Source organism: Arachis duranensis, chromosome 3, assembly GCF_000817695.3.
Source record: "Arachis duranensis cultivar V14167 chromosome 3, aradu.V14167.gnm2.J7QH, whole genome shotgun sequence".
Taxonomy (NCBI): domain Eukaryota; kingdom Viridiplantae; phylum Streptophyta; class Magnoliopsida; order Fabales; family Fabaceae; genus Arachis; species Arachis duranensis.
In genome coordinates this window covers 118,127,574-118,142,480 of record NC_029774.3, presented here as the reverse complement: position 1 = coordinate 118,142,480, position 14,907 = coordinate 118,127,574, and the positions used below count along the sequence as shown (strand labels likewise).

Below are 14,907 nucleotides of genomic sequence, written 5' to 3'. Positions count from 1 at the left end.
TATAAGATGAATAATGTATAATAAATGTTATGAAATTAATTATAATAAATTAATAATTAATAAATAAAAAACTAAAAAGGACTTTTTTTATTGCTTTTTAATGGCTACACGTTTTTATCATTTCACTTTCCCTTTATCTCTTTCTTTCACATTTATTTCTTTTAATTTATTGAACTAAATCAATTATATTAATTATTTATATTAATTAATTAAGTTTTTTTTAATGGATTATTATAACTGTGCCTTTAGACCATAGGCTTAAAATATTATAAAAAATCTTTTATAAAAGTTGTTAAAAAATAAATATTTTTAAAATGTATCCTTAAGACACAAATTAACTAAATTATTTTTTAATTTAATGTGTTTGATTCATTCAATTGTATTAATTATAACTAATCAATTATATAATCTTATTTAATTAGGATAAATATTTCATCATTTAATATTTTATTTGATTCATTAAATTACATTAATCATAACTTCCAATATTTAATTTAGTTAGAGTAAATATCAAATTATTTTAAATTTTGTTTGATTCATTATACCAAATTAATTATAACTAATTTATTATTTAATATGATCAACATAAATATTAAATTATTTAATAAATAATATATAAAGCAATGAAATAAATGAACTCAATTAATTTAAATTATTATCTTATAATTTTATACATCCCTTTTCTCCCTTTTTATTTTGTCCTTCAAGTAAAATATTTGTAATTTTTTATTTTTTTATCTTAATTTTGTTAATATGTTTCTATGATTTTATTTTATATTAATTCTTTTTTATTTATTTTGATTAATAATTCTTAAGGGTATTATTATTTTATTTAAAGATAATTTAAATTTTTTGTAATATTTTTATAAAAATTGATTAATAGGTTTTTTTTAAAATATTTTTTTGAAATTTTTTTAATAAGATTGTATTTTGATTTTTCTCTTTCATCCTTTGTATTAATTAATTATATTAATCTTCTATTGTAATACATTTTTTATCTACTCCACACATTATCTTTTCTATCTTCTTTTACTTTTTTTAATTGCTCTTTTTACTTTATTTTTAATTATTTATTTTACTCTTACTTCTCATATATAGATTTATTATAACTCATCACAAGTTCTTTCTTAATTTAAGTAATTTTTTAGGTTATATTTTACTATTGATGCTTTTATTTTGTTTAGTGTATTTTTTTAGTCAGTGTTTAATATAATAATCTGTAAATATTTATTCTGTTATGTAAAAATTAAATTTCTGCACTTAATGATAAAGCTGTCGTAACATGTTTCAGATGGTGTTTTTCGATTTATTTTTTTTAACTCATTAAATTTATTTTATTATAATATCTATCAATCAATTAATTGTAATTCAAATTTAATGATTATTTTGTTACGAAATTATTATTTCTTAATCTATTTATAGGCAATACATATATTAATTATAATCGCAAATTAAGCTATTTTAAATTAAATAACTTATAGAATGACTTATACGATGGTCATCTTATTTATTATCATAAATGCTGAATTAAATAAGTCACTATTACTTTTGATTTAGAATTAAATGAGAATAAAACCAGAGATACCATTTTATTTGGTCTTTCGGGTTTAATGGGTGTCACACTCAAATATAAATAGTGACTTCCGGATTTTAGTCTCCAACACATCGAAGTCATCTCTGTAACTCTTTTTCCATAACCACATCAAAGTCATCTCTGTAACTCTTTTTCCATAAAAGGAATTTTGATTTAACTCTATCAGGGATACAGAAGGTTTTCAAAGAACAAAGGAATGATCTAAATTTGCGCAAATTCGTTCTAAATGTTCGAGCTTATGACATTGTTTCAGTTTGTTGTCGTTACGAGAATGACTCTAATTTATACGTGTCAAGGACTAGAATAGATTAAGTATTATTTAAGTAATTTATTTCCAATATTGATATTTGATTAAATTAGTTTTAGAGAAATTTAAATTGTTGACTCAATTTATAAATTACGACTATTCTTTTTTAATGTATTATTTTTATATTTTTTAATATAAAATTTCTTTTTTTATTTTTAAGTTTATTTTCTTTCTTGGATATATATCACATTTTTTCTCATTTTATATTTCATATTAGTAATGTAATTATTAAGAAAAAATATTTAAAAAAAGAAAAAAGAAATATTAAAACACCACTATTTAAAAAAAAGAAAGATACAGGGGAAAACGAAAAATTAAAACATCACTATTAAGAAAAATTGTTAATATGCATATGAATAGAGTTGGAATTGAGGAATATATATAGATATAAAAAATAAAAAATTATTGAACGATTGTATAATACAAAATAATCATATATATAAAACAAAATAATTATAACAAAAAAATAATTAATATGTAATAATGAATTATTACAATTATTTATCATCTAAAAAATTTGTATCTCAGACATAGTTTTTTTTCTACTTATTATTTTTCATACTTAATGGCTACTAGCTACGATTCTATCAACACTATTACCTATGGTAGATTATGTAATGAAAAAATTTGGAAAATAAAAGCAAGAATTATAAGGTTATAGAAATTCCATTTAAATTTGACAAGAGTAAGACAGCTTACTTAGAAATGGTTCGCATGGATGATAAGGTAAGTTGATTATTTTTCATGATTTTTTTTAAGTGATGCTAGGTCCAATTTATAAATATTTTTTGTTCATATTTTAAGTTTATTTGATAAGTAAACCCTTGCACGCGAATCAAATACAGTGCGATTTTATAGATTTATAGGTGCTAATATCTTTTATATTTAATTTGTTTTATAGTGTGATAATAACCAACATATTTATTGATAGATTTAACTATTACTATATTATTTATGATCATATTCAGTATATATGTCTGATTTACTGAAAAAAGTAAATTATTAAAACCAATTAATAACTATTTTAGAGTTAATCCAATTAATACTAAATTTAAAAAAATAAACAATATATAATATGTTACTTTTTTATTAATTAAATTATTATAATTCAAATTAATTTTTAAAAAATAATTTAAAATTATAATTTCAATCTTATCACGTGCATAGCACGGATAATTATACTTGTTAATTTTATAACATCACTTTTATTCAATAATTTGACCAGTACATGGAATTATTAAGTTAATTAATGATATAGGAGTCACTCACATAAAGACGCTTAAAACGTCTTTTTTTAAAGATATTTTTTAGTAATTAAAATTTAACATATATAATCGATTAAATCATGTTAGTTTTGTCAAAATTAGACTAGACAAATTGATATAATCGAAAAAATGGTGAATCAAATTTTGAACTGATCTAAATTAATATTATTTTTTTATAAAAAATAACTACAATAACCTTATTATAGAGAATGATTAAAATACTCTTATTATATATATATTTATATATTTTAAAACTTCTAAATTCTACCCTTACGATAGAAAAATAAAGGACTAAAATTTAGGATTCTCAAAATTAATATCTATAATAGAAGTATTTTAGTCATTTTCTATAATAAGATATTGTAGTCATTTTCTATAAAAAATAATATTAATTTAGATCAGTTCAAGATTTGATTCACCATTTTTCGGTTAAATTAATTTGTCTAGTCTAATTTTGACAAAAATAACAAAATTTAATCGATTATATGTGTTAAATTTTAATTATTAAAAAATATCTTTATAAAAAGACGTTTTCAGCATCTTTAGCTGAGTGGCTCCCTTGAATATAATCGAAAAATATGATTCATGAATCATGATGATGGCAGGATGATAAAAAGCAATGGCGCACACACTTAAAAAAAAATTCCAAAAGCTATATTGTTTTGTTATAATAATAACAGTAACGATGCTAGATTTGCATAACCAGATAAATTACATCACCTACGCTCCATTATGTAGTATTTCAAAAGATACATTGGAAATAAAATAACAGATATGCTTCTTGCTCTGCTCAATCAACTTGGAGTGTCCATCCTCTTATGTCTTGAACAAGTCCAGTTTGAATTCCAGTTAGTGTCTCGTACAATTTTGAAGATATTGTTCCTGATCCTGTTTTATATTTGGCTCTGCATTGTGCAAATACACATTACACAACACATAATATAGTAAAACAGCATTTAAGATATAGCTTCTTAATTCTTACTTTGTTTTATTATAGGTTACAGAGAAAACAGGGTTGATAACCACAGCAGTTCCGGTGCAGAAAACTTCATCAGCTTGTAACAATTCTTCCACTGGAACACCACGTTCCTCTACCTACAAATTATTCACAGACCAAAGTTTCCAATTAATTCTTGATTTTAATACTAATTAAGGGAAACAACAATGTAATAAATCACCTGATAACCCAAATCAATGGCAATGTCAATGATGCTTTTTCTTGTGATTCCAGGAAGAATAGTTCCTACTGCTTCTGGAGTTGTGATGCTATTACCCTTCACAAGATAATCCAAACATACATTATTGAATCAATAGAAAAAACTGAGAGATGATTTTACTAGTTCTTCCATAAAGATATAACAAACAAAAGCATAGCTTCTGTTGTACCTTGACCACAAAGATGTTGCATCCGGTGACCTCTTCAATAAATTTTCCTGTTGCTGCATCTAAGTATAATATATCAAAGAACCCTTCTTCCCTTGCTTCATTCAATGCTTTATAAGCCTACAGCAAATAACATTAGACCCTAAATTTTGGCATTATATTTTTAGCACTAGAAGCAGTGATACTTCACAATCCATATATATGTTACATTAAATTAATCTGCTTGAGAACACTTTACAGTAACTTTTTAATTATTTTCTTTATACTTCAAATCAATTTATAGAATGAAGAAATGATCAAATCAAATAATGGGATTGTCCTACTTACTGGGGAATAGTTAGTAATGCTTTTGATCCCTCCAGTTCCTCCAGGGCCAGAAATTGCTCTATAGAGCTCATCTTTAATAACCAAGTTCAATGGACCCTAAAAAAAAAAGTGAAGTTATTAGTCCAAACTCCTAACTGTACAATGAGTAAAGAAAAAGGGAATTGAAAATAATAATAAAAAAAGCACCTTGTGGTAACTCTTGACAGGAGTAGTATATATGAGAAGCATGTATTCAGGTGATGGAGACAAGCCTAACACACTTCCTGTTCCCAAAAGCAATGGCCTAATATAAAGTGAACCTTGCCCAAATGGAGGTACCCAACGCTTGTTTGCAATTACTGTCTTCTTGATTGCATGAACAAATTGTTCAACTGATGGAGATGGCATGCACATTCTCTCTGCTCCTATCTTTATGCGCCTTGCATTCTCTTCTGGTCTAAATAGCACTATACTCCCATCTTTTGTTCTGTATGCCTTTAGCCCTTCAAGCACTCCCTACATAATAACAACTTCGATATATATTGGAATGAAGGTATGATAGAGGAAGGATCATTATATGTTGTATACTGTGCCCTTTAATTTCTAACCTGTCCATAATTTAAGATTCCAGCAGATGGAGGGAGCTCTATGTTTCCATAGGGAATGAGGCTTCCATCTCCAAAGTCTTCTCCTTTTGAGCATTTCATGACATACATAAAGTCAGTTGAAACTATACCGAATCCAATCTCATCCCACTTGATTTCTGCATGCCTTTCTTCACCAGCACTACTATAATGATGGGTATATTAGAGAATTAGAAACATATTCTATAGATAAAGATAATAGTCTTTCAGAGAAACTAATGGCTTTCATAAGGTACCTGGTAGCAGCATAATCAGAGGATGTTAGAATAGGAGGAGGATCCATTTTGTGTTCAACTTGCAACAAGAAATCACCAACACTATGTCATGCCTCGTAGCAGTGACCTTATATATATGCATCAAATACTGAAATATTCAAAATTCGATTATTACTTGTATTTGTAAAGGATCCTTTAATATTGAAGGAGTCCAAAGTGGCATGCCAATCACCTATTACTACCATTTTTAAAACTTATAAAAGTGATTATGATAAGAATCAAACACTTCACGTACTTTTAGATATCATTGGATATTTGTATAACTTTTTCGAACGAACTGTGTATTGTATATAGAAAATGTATAAAGAATAGTGTCAAGTTACAATATCGTTGCAAAATTGATGATCTCCACCTTAGCATGTTGATTCAGGCGGTGGATCCTCTCCAGTGGAAAAAAAATTAGATGGTATCCAGTAGAAGATCCCACCCGTTATTGCATTTTTTCTTTCATTTATTTCTAGTCCCACTTGTAGAATTAAAAGTGAGAGATTACATTTTATTCTCTCCAATAACAAAAAAAAATAAAAAAGATCGATTTCCTGTTCATTCACTTCATCGGTGGCTTCTGAATTGTTTATTGGCCAAGTCAGAGTCATGCGAGTAATTAGGTGTGCATTGCTGCCAACTACCAAAAGGGCAAACTTGTGTAAAATATTCTTACATTTTAATTTTTAATTTGACCCTTTTGATTTTTCCAACATCCACATATACATGAAGATGAAGAGTCGTTTGTCTTAATGATGTATATCATTAAGGAGACCACTTTAATAAAAATATTAAAAATGTCTTTTTTTTAAAGATGTTTATATATGTCATATTATTATTGGACATTTTTATTAAACTAATTAATAATTTATTTTTTAATAAGTTAGAACAAAATCGGTTTATTATATCAATAATAATAAACTCAATTGTCTGCATTATAATTATTATAGACTCGATTTGATCCGATCGAATTACACAATCTAAATCGAATATCTTAAATTTTTTTTATAAAAAGACAAATATATTCCTAGTTTTTTATTTTGTAGATATTTAAATTCCTAAAAAAATAGATTTATTGTTATTGTTATAAAAAAATCGATTTTATTTTAATTTGTTAAAAAATTTAAAAATAACCGATTTATTAATACATCAAATAATAATATAACATATAAGCGTTTCTATAAAAAAAAATGTTTTATGCGTCTTAACGGAAACATCTCCTTAACATATATATTAAAATGACGTTTGTATGTTTTATTTTTAGTAAATTATATTCCAATATTATTAATTAGATAAAATCCTTACTATTAAAATTCTCGTTTTTTTTTTTCTAGGTATAACTTATCTATCTTCTTATATAACATGTTGAGATCCATGACCACGACGACAACAACGTCATCAACATCAATGGAGCAACATAGAACAACAATATTAAAAACAACAATATAAGTAGGGTAGTAGCAACAACAATAATAACAATAACACCAACAATAACCTATATTCATATAAATATAATATAAAATAGAAATATTTTTTATGTAAAAAAAACTATTTATACAGTAAAATAAGTTACTAATATATTTTGTGTATAAATATATATATTATTTAATTTATTTTTAATATATATTTTATATTCTAACATATATTTTATCAGTCCAGATACACATTTAAGTATTTTTTGCAACCAAGTCTAACTAAATTGGCCCAAACTCAACAATAATATTTTGCTAACAAAAACTAACCTTTTGAATTGAATTTGAATTTATACAATGAACATTGGACAATGTTCGGTTCATTTGGTATTATACAGTGATTTTACTTTGATAATATTTTCGGTTTATTCTAGACGTAATTGTTTCTGAATTCGAATTTATATAATGGCCAAATATTCAGTTCATTTAGTATTATACAATTATTTCGTTTTGATAATATTTTCAGTTCATTTGCAGTCCAAGTGTGTTGTTGATGAATAATTTGTTCCAATGGTTGGAATGATTTTTAAGATAAATTAAATGGAATGGAATGGAATCTAATACAATTGAATAAAATGATAATAAATAATTTCATTCTTTTTTGCTAAAAAAAGACTCGATCATTAACAAAAACACATCGAATTCATTTCTGGATTCAAATAAATCTCAATTAAAGTAAGAAATAAACCGAAATTACTTAAGAAATAAAAATTTGGTCAATACTTATCAACAACATCAAGTGAACCTCAATTAACACACAAATGAATTGAAATAAATTAAGAAATAAACCGAAATTATTTAATGATAGCAGCAAAAAAAATCAGAACTAATAAAAATGTTCGCAAAATGTTGATATTACTGGTGATGACGATAACGAAAAAAAAAAAGAAAAAGACGCAACATTGAAAAAGAAAAAGAAAAAGAATCTACGTATGGGAATTTGGAAGAAGAAGAAAAAGAAAAAGGAGGAGAAGAAGAAGGGAAGAAGAAGAACTTGTGTGAACTTGGAAGAAGAAGAAATACGAGGAGGAAGAGGAGAAGGAGAAGGAAACGGAGAAGGAGAAGGAAAAGGAGAAAGAGCGCGTGATTTGAAAAGTTATTATAACAATTTGGTTAGACTTAGTTAAGTATTTTGCTTGAATATAAAGTTTTATTTTTATTCCAGTGACTTATTTTGATAACTAATTTTAATACATATTTAACATAATTAATTTTATTAATATATGAAATTATGAATACATTAATTTGACATCAAGTAAGGCTTTTTACTCTTTTTTTTTTTTTCATTTTCTAACTTCAGTTATTCTAGTGTTCAAAAGAATTTTTTAAAAAAAATTTATACGTATTAGAAACTGAATTTTAAGACAATTGTTGTTCATTTCGGGATCTAAATCTTAACATAATATTTTCATATTTGTTAGTAATATTCATACGTCTTTTGAAAATTAGACTAATTAAGTACAAACTATATTAATTAATTTTAAGTGATTTAGCTAACAAATATATATTAGATTTACACTCACATAACAAAGTTAAGAAAAAGAAAAAGAACTCACAAAACATAACATTGAGCTACTTTTTCGGTATCTCTGTATATCTCTAACATGAATCAGAGTAAACACTATATGTTAAGATTATTATTAGAACAAAAAATCCAAATAAACCAAGCTGAGAAATTTTTTACCTAAATCAGTCAAAATCAAAATTTTTTCAGCAATCAACCAATGACTATTTTTATGTAATTCGAATCAACATGATTCGAACTACAAATGTAAGTAATTCGAAACAACTTGCTTCGAAATACATTTAAAAGGAATTGCATGTAATTCGAATCAATATGGTTCGAATTATACATTGTTAAATCGAATCTAGTCGATTCGAACTACTAGGGAAAACGAGCTAAACAGAATTCAAATTAGGTCGATTTGAATTACTAAGAAAGAAGAAGCAAACCTTAATTCGAGTTGAGTTGATTCGAATTATGTATATATAGTGCGAATTAGGTTGTTTCGAATTATTGTGTTCCAGACCTGTATATATATGTGATGAACGTGAGTTGCTCTCATTATTGAGGGGTCATATGGCTGGTGAGGACAGTTTTATAGTGTTGGTTCACCACAGAGGATCGATTAAGAGGAAAACTCATTCCGGTGTGAAGTTCACCGATAAGGATCCTCTCTGTATTATCGTGAGTTCTACGACGAGCTATGATGACCTTGCTAGGTCTGTACTGCTGAAACTTGGTCTGGATGGTGTGAAAAAGGTTAAGAAGTTTTTCTATCGCATTCCAATCACGGTGCTCCAAGATAGCGTGAAGTATGATTGTTTCACGATTGAGAGTGATGAGGACTTGCAAGTCATGTTTCTTTGTCGCCGGCAGTTTCCCGAAGTGAGGACACCGGAACTGTTGGCAAAGCTGGTTGATGTGGTGTCCAGCTCGGGGGTTCGAACCGGAATACGAACACTTTAGCGACGGTTGCCGGTTCTAGCTCAAGACCTGCTGTTGCATCTTCCTTAGTCCCTGCGTACGAGCCACCCGCCCCGCCTGTCGCCTCCCTTTCGTTCGCTGTTGATCTCAACGGCAGTGTTGGCGACGAGGTTGGAACAACGGAACTTCTACCTACCTCTATACAATGTGCTGCACCGGCTGGGGCTGGAGAAGGATTGTTTGACGATCTAGAGGACGATGATGTCGAGTCGGATATGATTGCTGATGACAGTGGCGATGATATTGGAGCGAGTGAGCCTGCCGGTGCGGGTGGTTGTTCTAGCTCTGGCACACAGCAGTACCCTCCATATTTTTCATCCTTGGACCTGGATGCCATGAGGCAGGCGGGGGTACCTGGGGAGCCTGTCAGATTTGGCACTAGAGATGCAGAAGGGTCAGTTGGTATGACAGAGTTCTAGGTTGGTCAGCAATTTTAGGATAAGAAGGATGCCCTGTTAAGTGTGAAGACTTACAGCATCCGCCGAGGTGTACAGTACAAGGTAGTGGAGTCTGATTATCGCCGTTATGTTGGGAAGTGTTCTGAGTTCGGGAATGGGTGCACATGGTTGATTCGGCTGAGTCTCCGGCAGCGTAAGGGCATTTGGGAGGTCAAACGATACAATGGACCACATACTTGTCTGGCCAGCTCTATCTCCAGCAATCACAGGAGTTTGGATTATCATGTGATATCGGCATTCATTATGCCAATGGTTAGAGCCGATGCATCCGTCAGCATCAAGGTGCTCCTAAATGCGACTGCCTCACACTATGGGTTTAGGCCTACCTACAGGAGGGTCTGGATGGCGAAGCAGAAGGCTGTTGCCGTCATTTATGGTGACTAGGATGAGTCTTACAACGAGCTCCCAAGGTGGGTGTTAGGAGTGCAGGTGACCATGTCTGGTTCTATTGCAGTTTTTCGGACTAGCCCTGTTCGAGTTGGGGGATAGCTGGACAAATCTCAGGCTTATTTTCACAGACTGTTCTGGACTTTCCCACCGTGTATCGAGGCATTTCGTCATTGCAAGCCGTTGGTGAGTATTGATGGGACCCATCTATATGGCAAGTATGGGGGTACTTTACTTGTTGCGATTGCACAGGACGGGAACTCCAACATACTCCCTGTTGCATTCGCACTAGTCGAGGGTGAGAATGCTGAGTCGTGGTCATTCTTTCTTTCCCACCTCCGTCAGCACGTTACACCACAGTCGGGTCTGCTCGTTATTTTTGACAGGCATAACGGCATCAAGGCCACGCTTGAGGCTCTCGACGGGGGCTGGCTACCTCCGGCTGCGTACCGAGCTTTCTGCATTCGACACGTAGCAGCAAATTTTGCCAAAACCTTCAAGGGTAAAGACGCAAGGAGGCTTCTCGTGAACGCTGCCTATGCTAAGACCGAGGTCGAGTTCGATTACTGGTTTGATATTCTTCGCTCGGAAGATCCGGTGATGTGTGATTGGGAAAACTGAATTGAGTATTCATTGTGGACACAGTATTGCGATGAGGGCCGGAGATTTGGTCACATGACGACGAATATTTCTGAGTGTGTGAATTCAATCCTCAAGGGTGTGAGGAACCTTCCTGTATGCTCTTTGGTGAAAGCAACGTATGGTCGGTTGGCCAAACTTTTTGTACGCAAGGGGAGAGAAGCCGAGACCCAGCTGGGTACCGGACAACAATTCAGTCAACACCTAGTTAAATGTATCGAGGCCAATTTGAAGACGGCAAGGTGCTTCACAGTTACTTTGTACGACAGGGATAACTCTGAGTACACGGTCGTAGAGACCACTCCTACTAGTTCTTTCTCCCTGGGTAGCTACAGGGTCTCACTCGGATCTCAGACATGTGATTACGGATACTTCCAGGCACTTCATTTCCCTTGTCCGCACGCACTTGCATGCTGTGCCTACTCACGAATCACTTGGCACTCCTACGTCCACCCTGTCTATCGACTCAGCAACATTTTTCGTGTTTATCAGATGGGATTCAGACCTCCAATCCCAGAGGATTTCTGGCCACCATATGATGGGCCGACAGTGATACCGGATCCGAACAAGAGGCGTGCAAGGGAGGATCGTCCCAGGTCTACTCGGATACAGAGAAATATGGACGAGGTAGATCCAAACCAGCCTAAGAGATGCGGTTTATGTCGGCAACCCGGACACACTCGTTGGAGCTGCCCACAGGTCGGAGGTCGCCAAGGGATACAGTCATAGATGGGTATGATTGGTTCTGTGTTGTTTGATTTACTAGTGACCATTGTTCGGAGTTTTAGTTTTTAAGGAAAAAAATATTCTAGTTAGAAATGCGTTGTATGTCTGTTATTTTTAACGAATGTGAACATTTTCATAATATAATATTAAATGAAAAAGTGCGTAGTAAACACATTAATTTGAAGTTTCTAATTTAACGAAATTTGCAAGGTATGTAACAGGACTAATATAAATAAGCAAAGAAAACTAGTTTTCATAGTGGATGATACAATTTAATCTCTAAGAAACAGACACACACATCAGCTAATAAACTAAATGACCCTACGATGGTATAATCCGGCCATCTGCAAGTACAGAACGTACCGCTCATCGAGTCGCATTCCCTGCTGGCGCCGCATACTCGATATGCAACGCCGGGGCTGCGCAATACATGGACCACATGATTAGAACAGATTCAAAAACCGGTTACAAATCAAATCAGAACATAAACAGCTAATAAATACCACTTGGAAAACGATATGTATCAAACCACTAGCAAAAACCATTGTCAAACCGCATCCAAATAACCACTAGAAACATAGCAGCCTAAAACCGCATACAAAAAACAACTAGCATAAACCAGGGGCAACTCCACTTACAAAAACCACCGGCCAAAACTACTCAATATAACAACTACCTATACCACCTACGTAAACCGCTAACATAAACCATCAACAAAATTGCATAGAAAATCACTATACAAAACCGCATGCAAAACCTCTTATATAAACCACTAGCAATACCACCATAATAAACCACTAGCAACACCACTTTAATAAACCATTAACATATAGTAACAACAAAAACCACTAAACATATACCACTATGAAAAATCACTAACCTCGTCGTTGATCACCCCGGCGATATGAGTGACTCCATCCAAACGATACAGCCTTTCCGGATCGTCCCCAATCGCGTCAATATGCCTCTTGACTCTTTGCCGAACAGATTCTGGGTCGTTTTCTCTGGGATTTGGTGGGGTATGAGGAAGGAAAATTGATTCGAATGAGCTTGGTTTAAACTCCTTATATAGGCAACTCACTAGTAATGCGAATCAACTTAATTCGAATTACCAAATGTCACCAACAATGAATAATTCGAATCAATATGATTCGAACTCCCTAAAGTAACGTAAGCCTACTAATTCGAATCGAGTCAATTCGATTTATGCTTGTCTAATTCGATACTACTTGATTCGAATTACATGCAACTCCATTTAAATGTAGTTCGAATGAAGTTGATTCGAATTACCTGCATTTCAAGTTCGAATCATATTGATTCGAATTACATTAAAATGGTCATTGGTGGAATGCTGAAAAAATTTTCATTTTGGCTGATTTGGGTAAAAAATATCTCCGCCTGGTTTATTTGGGTTTTTATTATATACTTTTTTATACAAATTTTTTAACTAATAACCTGAATATATATCTTACAATATATTAGCTAAATTCTTTTGTAAATTATAAATAATTAATTATTTTAAAAATCAATAATTAATCTTAATCGTTTGATTAATCTAACGTATATAATGCCTTATTTTTTTTTAAAAAAATGAGATGTTCGAATATTTTATTTCGGAACTAATTAATGTAGTAATAAATCTGCCTCACAGATTCTAATTACGCTAACAAAACATCTGAATTATTGTTTTTGTGAAATTGGGGTTTTTTTATTTTTTGAGAAATTCTTCGCATACAAGCGATCAAAGCTTGTAAGTCTTACAAGTCCAATTAAAATTAACGCTCAAAACGCACTTCGAACCGTTCTTCTTCCTCTTCGTCTTCTTCTTCTTCTTTTCTTTCGTTTCTTGTCTTCTCTTTCTCCTTCTTCTTCTTCTTGCTGCACGTTCTTCTTCCTCTTACTCTTCTTCTTCTCCTTTTCTTTCGTTTCTTGCCTTCTCTTTCTCTTTCTTCTTCTTCTTGCTGCACGTTCTCTTCGTCTTCCTCTTCTTCTTCTTCATTTACGTGCTTTTCTCTTTATTTTCTTTCTTCGTTATTCTCGATTTTCATTATTTTTTGACATCAAGCTCTGAAGTCGTTTTTGAAGAAGAAGAAGCAGTAGAAGATGAAGAGGAGAAAGAGAAAGAGTTTTGAATTATGCATAAGGTGTACTTCAACGAATTTTGGGTGTATTTCTTAAATCCTTTGGGTGTAGTTTTGTAATCCTTTGAGTGTATTTCTGTAATTTTTTGGGTGTATTTCTATAATCGTTTGGGTAAATTTCTGTAATTATTTGGGTGTATTTTTGTAATTCTTTTGGTGTATTTCTGTAATCGTTTGGGTGTATTTTTGAAATTTCATTATCTTCAAAACGATTTCAAAGCTTGATTTCAGAAACCATGAAAATCGAAAGAAGAAGAGTCGTTCATAATACATGGTGAGGGTAGCGCTTTGAAAACAGAAAACAGTTGAATAACGCATTAAAAAGCTCATATATATATAGCAACTTATAAGACTTATAAGTCAAAAAGACTTATATCTGTACCAGTCTTTTTTTCTTTTTTATTATTAAAACATGTGTTAAGTTGACCCCAACAAAAGAAATGTATTTAACTCCAGGCTGTAATTGAAAATTTTGTTAATCAAATAAATTTTAAATGGCATATAATTAATGTGACTAGCAAAATTCGAAAGATTCTAGCCTAATTTGATTATTAAATTATAGAAGCTTTAGCAATAAAATAATTATTTTACAATTAATGAATCAAACTATCAAATTATATTTAATTTATATAAGTTAATCTTTCAATGGCACTAGCATAAATAAAGGGCTTGCTTCTAAATAAATCGAAGGTGTCTACGATTTGAGTTTCAGCTGATATTATTGCATGGGTATAATTAGGTATCTATTATAATTTATCTTTTAATTAGTTATTATTTATTTAAACAAATTTTAGATGTGTATTAAAAATATTTTGTGTGTTGTTTTATTATTTTAAA

General features: G+C 30.9%; 1 protein-coding gene across 2 annotated transcripts; it reads right to left on the bottom strand.

Annotated features, from left to right (window-relative positions):
- Positions 1–3,798: 3,798 nt before the first annotated feature.
- LOC107480597 (putative branched-chain-amino-acid aminotransferase 7) lies at positions 3,799–5,862 on the bottom strand. Of its 2 annotated transcripts, none has more exons than XM_016100745.3 (8): positions 5,736–5,862; positions 5,464–5,644; positions 5,063–5,371; positions 4,877–4,972; positions 4,553–4,669; positions 4,345–4,440; positions 4,149–4,261; positions 3,799–4,071 (listed from the first exon to the last, which is right to left on the bottom strand). In XM_016100745.3, the coding sequence occupies exons 1-8, from the start codon at positions 5,780–5,782 to the stop codon at positions 3,957–3,959; spliced, it is 1,074 nt and encodes a 357-aa protein (XP_015956231.1). In that variant the 5' UTR covers positions 5,783–5,862; the 3' UTR covers positions 3,799–3,956. The 2 variants fall into 2 exon arrangements, with proteins under 2 accessions (XP_015956231.1, XP_015956232.1); XM_016100746.3 differs by having other exon boundaries at positions 5,464–5,641.
- Positions 5,863–14,907: the final 9,045 nt, after the last annotated feature.